Source organism: Carya illinoinensis, chromosome 11 (assembly GCF_018687715.1).
Source record: "Carya illinoinensis cultivar Pawnee chromosome 11, C.illinoinensisPawnee_v1, whole genome shotgun sequence".
NCBI classification, from domain to species: Eukaryota; Viridiplantae; Streptophyta; class Magnoliopsida; order Fagales; family Juglandaceae; genus Carya; species Carya illinoinensis.
The window spans coordinates 28,815,642-28,828,147 of record NC_056762.1 but is presented as its reverse complement, the minus strand read 5'-3'; the positions used below and the strand labels follow the sequence as shown (position 1 = coordinate 28,828,147).

General features: G+C 34.2%; 1 protein-coding gene and 1 pseudogene across 1 annotated transcript; both read right to left on the bottom strand.

The window, feature by feature from the left end:
- Nucleotides 1–1,607: 1,607 nt before the first annotated feature.
- Nucleotides 1,608–5,485, bottom strand: LOC122280972 (annotated as a pseudogene).
- Nucleotides 5,486–7,647: 2,162 nt separating this feature from the next.
- Nucleotides 7,648–8,249, bottom strand: LOC122280971 (transcription elongation factor TFIIS-like). Its single transcript, XM_043092128.1, has one exon. The coding sequence runs from the start codon at nucleotides 8,243–8,245 to the stop codon at nucleotides 7,664–7,666; it is 582 nt and encodes a 193-aa protein (XP_042948062.1). The 5' UTR covers nucleotides 8,246–8,249; the 3' UTR covers nucleotides 7,648–7,663.
- Between the last annotated feature and the right edge of the window lie 4,257 nt (nucleotides 8,250–12,506).

Sequence of the window (12,506 nt, the reverse complement as noted above, 5' to 3'; positions counted from 1 at the left end):
ATAAGCAAATCTTTATTTTATTGTTTTTGTAACTCTCCCCTTGTCTTGGTTTCCAACCCGTAAAAAGCCACCAAACTCAGGAAAGGGATCTTGGGTAGAATAAAATCTGGAAAAATATAATAAAATAGTAAAATAAATATTACTAATAAAATATAATAGGTAGAATAGTAAAATATGATAAAATAAAATAAATTTATAATTAAAAAAATTAAATATTTTTAAAATTATTAATTAGTCATTACTATATAATAAATAAATTGATATCCAATGTAGAGATTTGATGTGAATAGTCAAACTCAAATTCATCTTATATTATTTTATTGTTATATAATGAAAAAATAGCTATTCCAATATGAAGACTAATATAAATGGAATAGCCAAAATCTAAATTCATCTTATATTTATCAAAAGTGTCCTTTACATATGCATAATCTAATAACAATGCTCTAAGGCCCTGCATGCATTAAGTTAGACATTCAAACATTTATGTCCCTTGAGTATGTGACAATCACATATATATACATACATATATACATACATACATACATATATATATATGTATGTATGTATGCATGCATATTTTAGTAAAAGGACATGACGCTTTATAACTTTGTACTCCTAAAAAATTATGAGCTTATCACATATTTAAAGGAAACGTGTCTTTTTAGGATGTGTTGTATGAAGTTTCAATGTTTCATTCAACCTAATTTAGAGGAAGACTATTCATTACAACTCTCTATTCTCTAAGCGGAGTCATGATATGCAAGAGGAAAAATGGGACTAGAATTCCGGATGCCTTGTGACTGTTGGCTTAGCGTGCTTTATCAAACTTTTGGCACCAGTAATGCCTGTTGTTGATAGTAGAGAAAAAGTACACCAAACTTTTGGCACTAGTAATGCCTGTTGTTTTTATTTATATATATTTATAGTAAGTATATCGTGTATTGATAGAGAATGTAACTCTTTGACATTTATGAAAAGGGAAATGTAAGTCCCACATTGATTAAATAGAGTGTAGATAAGTAGTATATATTGAATCCTCCTCACTATAATATCACTTTAAAGTGAAGGAGAAGCAAGGGCAATGAGTTTTGGACGCTATGAGACTTACTCGGCACTACCTCTACATTTACTTTTAAAATCTGTGTCTCGTGGTTATATAAAAAAATAAAATATGATGTTGTAATTGTTTTATAAAATGTGCTACTTTAGGTGAGGTTTGGATGGTGAGATGAGATGAGATGATTTTAAATTAACGTTGAAAGTTGAACAAAATATTATTAGACTATTATTTTTTAATATTATTATTATTTTATAATTTGAAAAGGTTGAATTATTTATTATATATTGTGTAGAAATTTAAAAAACTTATAATGATGAGATAAAATGAAAGACTTTCACTATTAATATAAATAATTATTTAATTTTTTTGTTTTAAACCATAATTTAACGTGATTAAATATATCTATATTATATAAGGGTAAAAGTATTAATTAATACTTTGTGTTTGGATGAATTAAGAGATTTGATCCACACATAAAAATATAATAATAAAATTATGATATAAATAATTAAATCAAGAATTTTCTAGTAAAAGAAGTGGTGATTATCTTCCAGAGAAGTGATGATTTGTCGTTAAGCGGCTGGACCCGAACGCAGGCAAAACTCAACAACTCAACAGACAAAAGAAAGTATCTATTGCCGTCAAGCGCCATTGAATTTCCTTGATTTTGACGCATATTCAATCCAAATGTAAAGGATGTCATCCTTTTATTGATACATGGTTGGAACATGGTAGCCTTCACTCTTTCTCTCTCCCTCTGCTCAAACAGATCATCAAACTGTATCTATATCAGACAAGTCAATATTATCCTCCTAATATAAACATGGAGATCAGTGAGGTGGTTGGCAGAGTACACTATGGTGGGTCTCTGCCTGTTGAGAATGTGCAAGCTCTTGCTTCCAACAACTTGGAGGAGATCCCACCCAGACAGAGATCCAAATCGAACAAATCTGCAAAACAAGACACAACCAAAAGATTGAACATGCCAAAAAAAAAAAAAAAAGTATCTGTTTTTTCAATCATCTGCAAATCACACAACCAAGCTACAACCCAGTCCATCAATACAAATCGAACACCACAAATTTGAAAATCAAAAGATGCACATCAGACAGGCAAAAATAAAATCAGCTTCAATGAAATGAATTAAAAAAAAAAAAAAAAATAAAATAAAATAAAATCAGCTTCAATGAAATGAATTAAAAAAAAAAAAAAAAAAAAAAAAAAAAAAAAAAAAACCAACATTGCTCGCTACCTTGCAAGAACCATGAACTTACTTTGCTCACTCCAGCACTCAGACTTGCGTTGCTTACCTTGAGGTTCAAGAACTTCTTGTTCCTTTCGAGCGCTAATGAAATTGACCACATCACATGGATACTAGAATTGTGTTTCCCTGGGTTGTTTTGGCCCCCTGAGCGTCAGGTAGTCTTTGTTTGTTTCCCTCGAGATTAAAGAATTGAACCAAACTATTCCTCTATGCTTGACCTACTTGGGTGTTGAGTGCCAGCATGATTCGGCCAATTTCATTAGGGGTCTAATACTTTTGGTGACCAGGGGTAGGCTTTCCATGATCGGGAGCTCCCACATGATCCGGTCAATTTGTTTAATTGGGAGCACGAGCTCCGATGTGGGTTTAACCCGATCGATCCAGTCGAGGGTCCGAGCAATGATGGAATTGATTGGATCATGCAGGAGCTTGCCTCCCAAGCATGGCTGCCACAAGCTTAAGCGCTCGCCCCTCCCCGACTTCACCTTAGTTTTGGGCACTGATGAAATTGATCAAATCTCCTAGGAGCTCGGCTCCCGAGCATGGTTGTCGCAAACTTTAGTGCTCACCCCAATCTGGGAAACAAAGGTAAGCAAAGTGCTCAAAACGTCAACAGGCTCAAACCGGCTCAACGAGAAAATAAAAGGTTGCACGTAAGAAAGGGGCATGCTCAGATGACAAGACAAAAGTTCAAATGTAAAGAGTAGGCCTGACATGAGATGCTACAAAATGCAATATCAATTATTTACCAAAAATCATAACATAATCAGTACGAAGTGTTTTTAGTCTGCATAAGTACTACAAGAAAAATTACGAATGTTGAGGCCCAACTCGTTTTATCATAAGTATAGAAAATAAATTAATAGATAATACTTTTAGTTAATAAATTTAAATATTCTTGCATATCATACGGGTCTTGGACTAATTTTATTACAATAAAATGTAGGTCCAAATACTAAGTTTTAATTAATTAGAAGCCAATTACCAGCAGCTAGGAGTTGACAAACCTACAATTCCTTCTGATTTCTCCTTCATTTCCAGTGAGTACATTAATGTTCCCCATCTTTACCGCAGATTTCACAAATGATTCGAAAAAAAGCTTTTGATTAGAGGCAAAAGCCCACACTTGCCTTCTTATTTCCCCCTCATCGTCTTCTGCTACCAACACATTGTCAGATCCTAACAAACCTTCTCCCTCGAGAATATTAAGATAGTAGTGATTGTCAAATCTGGCCGGAGTCATAAAATCAAGCGGCGCAAACTCGTTGTCTCTTCCTGATTCTGGGCATATGGACCGTAGGATTCTTCTAAAAGTTGTGTCTCTTGTAACGATCATAATCATGTTCAGTGCTCACATCGTATACCCTCTGTCTGAAGCTTAAACACCTTGCCCTTCCTATCGTGTGGCTACCTGTTGACAAGCGCTTGAAGATTAATGCAAGGTGTTATATATGGTCGTTAAATGCAGGGAATATACATACTAAAAAAAGGGAATTTGGAGAATTAAGATTCTGTTCGATTCCAAAGAAAGTGATGGAATCCTGCAGATGATTTTCCTCAACGAGCGTCATCATGTCATACCAAATATTGATGATCATGTGGCTCCAGTTCTGTTGTTATATGGATGTAGATGTGCTAAAATGTCACCTGATAAAGCAACCAAGTCTGCCACATCGAGGCCTTGATCTTGAAAATTAGCAATGAGAGTCTCCAGAGAGGAATTTGGAGCAGGGATGTACTGGTTGGCACCACTAAAGCTTGCTTTCAGGGAGTCTCTCCTTCCTAGCAAGACAGTCCATCCTGGCCCTCCTCTCTTTTAAGATAAAAAAATATATTATTTTGTAAGAAAAACTCAAAAAATATAGATGTAGTTTGAATGATATCAGTATTGATGAAACTATTAGAAAGAGAAATGTTTAGTTTCTGCTGAGATTTTGTAAAAGAAAACTTAAACTGACATGTCTTGATTTGTTACGTTAAATTGTATATAATTTTTTATGATAAAGTTGGTTTAACATATCGCATTAAACTATACTATTGTATAAGTTTAATTTTATAAAATCTTTGCGTAGATCTAGCACGCGTGTGTGCGCACACACATATATATTCCAATTGGAGATTCGAAAGAGAGAGAGGTGCCAATAAAACTGCATCACGAGCAGCAAGAGCTAGAATATCAGCACAGGAAACAGTATAGGGACAAGCCTCTTCCAAAACATATTTGATCTCATCGATGACCTCAAATCCACGTAGGGAGTTGAGGTTAGGTCCTGCTTGCTTTTCACTAACCATGCTCCCTTGGCTTTCCAAAAGGACCGAAGCATCGCACCCCTACAACCCAAATTAATTAAAACATTTATAACTAAAATCACTGAGAATCAATAAATGGCTTAAACCCAAAAAATAATGTAGTCATCATCTTATTGTCAAGCAATGTCGATCTTTGATCTAAATTTTGTCATCTTCAGATATACTTACTGATGGACATATGAAGTCATTTAAAATATTTTATGATTGCTGATGACAAAATTTATGATGGAGAAAAATATTTCTATTTTAAATTAAAAATTAAAATAAATAGTTTTCATTATATGATCTCGGTGTAGGAACATAATACATTATAAAGCCTTCTTTTAATTAGGTAGCTCAACATGAAATAAAAAAGGAAGTTGCAAATTGGCAACTATTTTTATTTTTAGTGCATAAATAGATATATCTATTTATAGTGCATTTTTTAGGTACTGGTTTATATATATATCAACCTCAAGCTCTCTAAGCCACCAAGCAATAACCACAGAGAGAGAGAGAGAGAGAGAGAGAGAGAGAGAGAGAGAGAGAGAGAGAGAGATCAGAGGTGCTACTTACCATGACAAAACAATCATGGAAATGTAAGCGGAGGAGAGAGGCTGCCATTGTCTTTAAACACAGCAGTCTCAACATTGCGTCTCACAATCTGTTCAACTGAGGGACAAGTTTGCTTGTAATAGTCAAGAACTAGATCGGGAAGGTCGGCAGTACCCAAGGTTTCAGTACTCCCATGCAAAACCATAACAAGTACTGCAATTACGACCATGAATATTATTCTGGCGACAGCCATTGATGATTAAGAAAATGCCATGAATGTGGCTATATTTTTTGGCTTGCATGGAATATTGTGAGGGGAATGTTGCAGTTGTAGTAGTACTTCTCGATCTATCTATGTACTAGGCATTAGGGATGGTCTGAAAATGATGTTTTACCATTCCTCAATGGCTCTGTCTTTGTTTCTGACCAACTCTGTCTTTTGAAAAAAAAAAAAATCCTCGGAGGATTTTATCAAAGTTTGATGCAACTAACTCAACCTAATTAATTTTTCCATTAGTAATTTATTGTTTATTTTACTTTGATGGGTTTGAATACTAATATAGTGTTTGGCTGTTCATATTTTGGTTGCAGCAGATTGGACACTGATGGGTTACATCTTGAGTACGCGTATTTTACAATTCTACATGACATGGAGGGTAGTTTTGTAATATTAAATTTATTTTTAATGGAATGATGTAATTTTCTTTTTTATACCTTCGGGGAGTGGGGTTTCGAACCCAAAACTTCCATTTTGAAGGTTTGGAGGTTATGTCCATCAAGCCATAGGCCTTTGGCCGATGTAATTTTATTGGTTGATTGAAAATGAGTTATAAAATAGTTGTAATAGAGTTATAAGTGTATCATTATTCTATTCTAAGGAGAATGCACCAACTCTAATTTGGAATTTTTTCCCAAGTTAATGATAGAAGGAATTGGTTGATATATATATATATATTAGGGTTGTTCATCCTTTCAAATTAAAAGCAAACCACACTCAATAATCGCTCGAGCGGCTGGCCAAAGGGATTGAATGAGGTTGAGGAATTAATGATAAAACATTGTCTAAATTAAAAACCAATGGCTCAGTTGAAGGGTTTCTTCAAAAGACAGGGTTGGTTGGAAACAAAGAAAGAGACATTGAGAGATGGTAAAACATCATTTTCAGACCATTGCTGATACATAGGACATATATGTATGCATTAATGCTAGACAATGTGCGGTTGGTTGGTGTCTTGGTGACATTTAAGCTTTTGACTACTGATCGGCATGAAAGGAATTTTTCATAACGACTCACTTATCAATACACTTTATCTCTATATTTCGAATATAAAACTTTTCTGATTGGTTTTTTTTATATTCGACCTGTACGTCAGTCGGCGACTCGCGCCATGTATGAGAATAGTTATCTTGTTATGAAAACAATGATAACAAATAAGCAAAAGTAAACCCAAGCAAATCAATTACATGACATGAATTAACGTGATTCAGCGAAGTACCTACGCTCATAGAATTACAGAGGATTTTATTATTTTGAAGAATCACAAAATACATTTTAGAGTAAAATCTCGCTGTTTAGAATTATACTCGGGGTATACTAAACTATTCATTAAGTACATATCTATAGTGTCACACAGTAAAAATTATAATTTTTACTTTTTTACATTATTCATTCAAGTAGAGTGTCGAGGTTTTTTGCATTATTCATTCAAGTAGAGTGTCGAGCACACCTCAAGCGAGATCTTTGTCCAATATTCACTCAAGCTACCTGTTGAGCTAGACTCGAGCAAACTCTTTACCTGAGATTTGCTTGAGCCACTTGTCATATGAACGTTGAGTAAACTTTCTACCTAGCTCTTCTTTTAACCACAAAGGAAGATACATATATAAGATGAATGTTGCCGAAGTTTTTTGAGGCCAAAATGTAAGATGCAGTTATCAGATAAGCTTTGTAAAGGACGTTGAGAGGGAGGAAGGAAGAAAGGTGGGGTGGGGTTGAAGGGTGGTGGACGGATTTTGCTTTTTCTTTTTCTCTTTGATACCTTGAATGGACAAAAATGAGTCTTTTAAATCCCATTTAAGTTTCTAAATGTAAATGTTGTGTAGGTCGTGATGTAGATCTTTAGATCATGTTTTATCTACTTGTGATGATCTGTGAATCCGCTACTTTTATGCAGTACCATTTTGCTGAACAGAACTAAAACAGCCATAACATTAAGATGGTAGCAAAAAAGGGTGCCCAGAGTTCTCATGCTAAGGTTTTATATGTGCAATGCAAATCAATATTGATAATGCTGGAAACAATAATAAAATACAATTGAGAAACCAAAAAAATGGCAGTCAGATGAATACCAATTAATATAGCCTACAAGATATAAACTGTTAACGTTGCCAAGTAATTACAAGCAAAAAGATGGAAACAAAATAAATGATTCTGGTGTGGTACAACAACCTTCCCAAACATCTAAAAACTCAGTTTACAGCATATTAATCTCTCAAAGCTTCCAGTGATTGTTGCAATTGACGCACGTGATATAGGTAGTCATTGGCTCATCAGCACTCCTTGTCTGCATTTGATAGTAACTGCACTTGCGCTCACCACACCTTCCACACTTGAACATATCTGTGGAGGCTTTTTCTTTCTCCTCCGTTCCATGCATACATCTTTTCATTGTCTTCAATCGAATCTGGACGTTTTCACGCTCCCTTTTCCGGCTTGCCATCTCTTCCGCAGTCATGCTCACAAGCACCTCCGGCACGATCTGTCCAAGAAGAACCTTTCTCCTTAAATCCAGATTTTGGGAGTTCTTTAGGTTGAACAATACAGATTGGTACTTGGCCTTGCTAACCCTGTTACTCCAACCTATTTTCTCGAACATTGCAGATTCTACGGAGGCAGCAACCTGAACCGGGTCACATGCTTCTACATCATGCCGAATGCCCTCATCGGCTTCACTCGCGACGCCAGAGAAAGCCTCCTCTAGTTGTTTGCGAACCCTTTCACGGTAAGCCTTAGCAGAGTCTGTTACCTTAACAACCTTTCTCTTCTGATCTGGCTCTGTTTCATAAATATCCATTCTCGCTTTTTTGGTTACCCTGGTGCTGCAAGTTGATGCTGAAATGATACCACTGTTCTTGCATCGTTTTGACCGAATCTCCACCATCTTGCTCGAATCCATCAGAGAATATTGCTCCAAGATTGCAGAGAGAAAACTGAAGTAGAAGTTAAGAGGAGGTGTGGATTTCCAGCAATGGAAATTTGAGTTCTAACCATGGAGCTTCCTTCGTGGGTGCATATCATATATATATATACGTACACATCTTATAGCTAGCGTTTCAATCCTAATCCTATGCGTTGAAGGATATGTTTCGTTGAAGTATTTATTTTGGACATTGACACTTGGGTTCCAAGTTCGAATTCCTTACGGATTCAAGTCTTTTGCTAGCTTGATAATATTACCCGTTATAAGACACCATGAAGTATGAAGTGGCTCGGACTCTTGGCCGCATTAGGAGTTCTTATCACTTGAACCTTCAGTTATTTTCGATTTTCAAATTTAAGTGCATTCTTCTACTTAAAAATACTCAAAAAAGATTTTTTAATTTTTTTAAATGAAAAGTTATGCCGGAAGAAAAACTAAGTTCCCAGTACTTTATATTATTAAAATTAATAAAGTTAGAAAAAAAAATTTTTTTAATTTTTTTGGGGCAATTTTCAAATAGACTTTAGTTTCTTTGCTTGTAAGGTCAAGGCCGCTAATGATTTAAATGGGTTATTTCAAACCAATTTAATTTGTACAATTTGTAAAAAAAAAAAAAAAAAAAAACTTAAATGGATTAGAACTCAAATCGGTTTCATTAATGAGTTATCAATTAGACCACATAATCGATAAACTCAATCCATACTGATTCTATATATTTCTACCCAATTCAGACCGATTCTAACACTTTAATCAAAAGTGAGTTTCCTTTTTAGATTGTTTTCCAGATGTCACATATTCTTTCTATTTTTTTCCTTGTATAAAAATATGAGAGAAATTAATTTTTTTTAATAACAATAGTAGAAAATTTGAATGATAAAAATATGAAATTATTTAATTTATACGGTTGAAGAGAGAAATACAACATATAAGCTTATTTCCGGCAAACAGAAGTCATCGGAAATATTCTCTTTTTCCTGAAAGTCCTCACAAATTTTGAGCCAGGAAAGATTTTTCCTAGAAATACATCTAGCCACCACTATTCACAATTTCTTTTTGCAATTTTTTATTATTTTATTTTAATTTTATTTTTTTACCTTTTTTGGTAATTATATTGGTTTTTATCCACTCATTTCAAATGAGCTTCTTTTCCTTCTTCATAGCAAATAAAATGTGTCTTTTTCTCACAAGCACTCAAGAATTAATTGAAATTTTATACATTTCATTCCTAGCAAGTAAAATTTTTCTTGGCCAACGGTAAATTTTTCAGCGAATAAACTTTGAACTCCTCATCTAAAATCAATATGCACTTCAGTTTTGAAGTTTATAAAATCTATAAACGATAAGCACTACTGTTGAAGTTTGCTAATGTCATTAAAAAAAAAAAAAAAAAAAAGCCTAAAAGAACCCACCAAACTATTTCTTTCAATTGTATCTAAGATACAGAATGTCTCATATTTCTAGAAGGTGTTGATTTTACTTCCTCTGGGCTTGCAGAACCAAGACTATCTAAAGAATCCGAGCCACTATTGTCACCATTTCCCCCTTTGCTAGACCACAGGCTAGCAAAGATCTTCTTTGACTTGAGCAGCCATTTCATGAGTTTATTTAATGAATTCTTTCTTATCTCGAAGGGAAAAACGAACCACATCTACAAGAAAATCCAGGCAAATCCAATAGCTTCACGACCATAAGCATTCCACCACCATGACCACAAATTACAGATAAGAAATATCAATCAAATTAAAGCCAGTAGAGATCCCTTTAAAACATTGATAGACCATGTAATAATCAAATCATGCTTAAAAGATTATTAAAAAAATCATCATCATCATCATCCTGTTCGGGATCATGTAAATCATCATCATCATCACTTATGATTAAATCTTCTTCCTCGCCATAAAAAATCCACACCGTATAATTCTTCTCAATACCTTTAATGAACAAGTGTCTCTCTACCTGACTTATTGGTCCAAAGTGATTATTTGAACATCGGACACATGGGCAACAGATTGCCTCACTTGTAGCATGAGACCGGGCCAAGGTAAGAAACTCCTTAACTTCTTTAGCATATTCCCTAAATCTAAATCTATCAGTGATTTGCATCCAACTCTTGTCCATCTAGAAACAAGTGGGGTTGGAAAAGTTGTTTAGTAAGGAATAAATGTGCCGAAGGATATGTCCATAAGCCTATGACCACAATTCTTTTATATACGAGGATCCATAAATTAATATGAGTAGGCCGTTAAAAGAATTATTTTCGAATGACTCCAAACACAACCAAAACATGACGTTTTTCAAATAACTAAAACAAAAACAAAACATAACACAGCTCTAGCCAATTAGACACCATTAGTAGTAGTAGTAGTAGTAGTAGTACTGATATAACTGGTGCATGCAAGTCCTATCTAGGAAATGAGTGGATTCCTATAACAAATTATAACACTAACAAATTATACCACAACCCTAGTCAAAATTGTAAAGTAATTAAGAATTATGTCATATTCAGATTAAGCCAAGCATGCAAAAATTATAACCAATATCTAAACTGGAATACCCAGGAAAAAGGATTAAAAAAAAAAAAGGTTTGCTATAATCAAAGATTGAGAATCCAAACCTCAAAGCTTTGGCTATCTATGATGAAATCATCTGCTTTGGTGTTCTATGTTTCAAAAATTCTAAACAAAATCTTAAGTACAAGGTACCCAGGAATGACATGGCTATAAATCTTCCTATACAGATGAATTGCCTCAGATTGGTCTCCATCGCAATGGTGCAATATAGTATTATGAATGACTGCAGACAAACAAAAAATAGTGGCCAAATCATTTACAGTACTCGCAAATAGCTGCAACCAAAGATCAATTGCATTCTCGCTTTCTTTTTCTTTTTTTTTTGTTACCCCGTTGTAGCAAGCTGATGCTAAAATGATACCACTGTTCTTGCATCGTTTCGACCGAATCTCCACCATCTTGCACTAAACCATAAGAGAATATAGCTCCAAGATTGCAGGGAGAAAACTGAAGTAGAAGTTAAGAAGAGGTTTGGATTTCCAGCATAGGAAATTTGAGTTCTAACCATGGAGCTTCCTTCGTGGGTGCATATCATATATACACATCTTACAGCTAGCATTTCAATTCTAATCCTATACGTTGAAGGATATGTTTGTTGAAGTTTTTGTTTTGGGCATTGACACTTGGGTTCCAAGTTCTAATTCCTTATGGATTCAAGTCTTTTGCTAGCTTGAGAATATTACCCGTTAAAAGACACTAAGTACTGGCTCGGACTCTTGGCCACTTTAGGGGTCTTATTACTTAAACCTTCAGTTATTTTTCCCACTTTATATTATTAAAATTAAGAAAAGAAAAAAAAAACTAAAAGTTTGGAAAAAAATACATTTCTAAATTCTAATCTTTTGAGGAAAAACTAATTAAAAAATCCTTGGCCAAGCTTATAAATTCGTTCCAGGCTGTACTCTTCTTAAATAAAAGAAACATAAAGTTGTATTTTTAATTTTATGGGGGGCAATTTTCAAATATACTTTAGTTTCTTGCTTGTGAGGTGAAGGCCGCTTGTCTTCCAAAAATTATTTAAATGGGTTATTTCAAACCAATTTATATTTCCTTGATTAGAACTCAAATCGGTTTCAATGAGTTATCAGACCATAGAATCGACAAAATTGGATACTACTGAATGATAAAAAACCTATCTGAGCAAATAAAAAATGCCCTTACATACTGATGCCTACGTACAGGTCCTAACAAAAAAGGAATTAAAGAGCAGCGAATCAAATGTTACGGGTTGTGCCCAATATCACTTACAATCCATAAAAAGACAACTAACTAAATAGGTAACATAAATGGCCCAAGGATGGCCTTGTTGTTTCATGGCTGGCCCATGGCCCACCTTCTTCTCAACTCCACATTGCAGATTCGCAAGTACATCTATAGACACAAGTAACACTCACCTCTCTCTCTCTCTCTCTCTCTCTGTCTCTCTCTGTATATATATATATATATATATATATATATATATATATATATAGATATGATTGTGTTGATCATATTGTAAACATAAAAAGCAGAACTCATATTCTCTTAAATAGAAAAAGATTCATCTAAAAGTTTCCTACCAAATC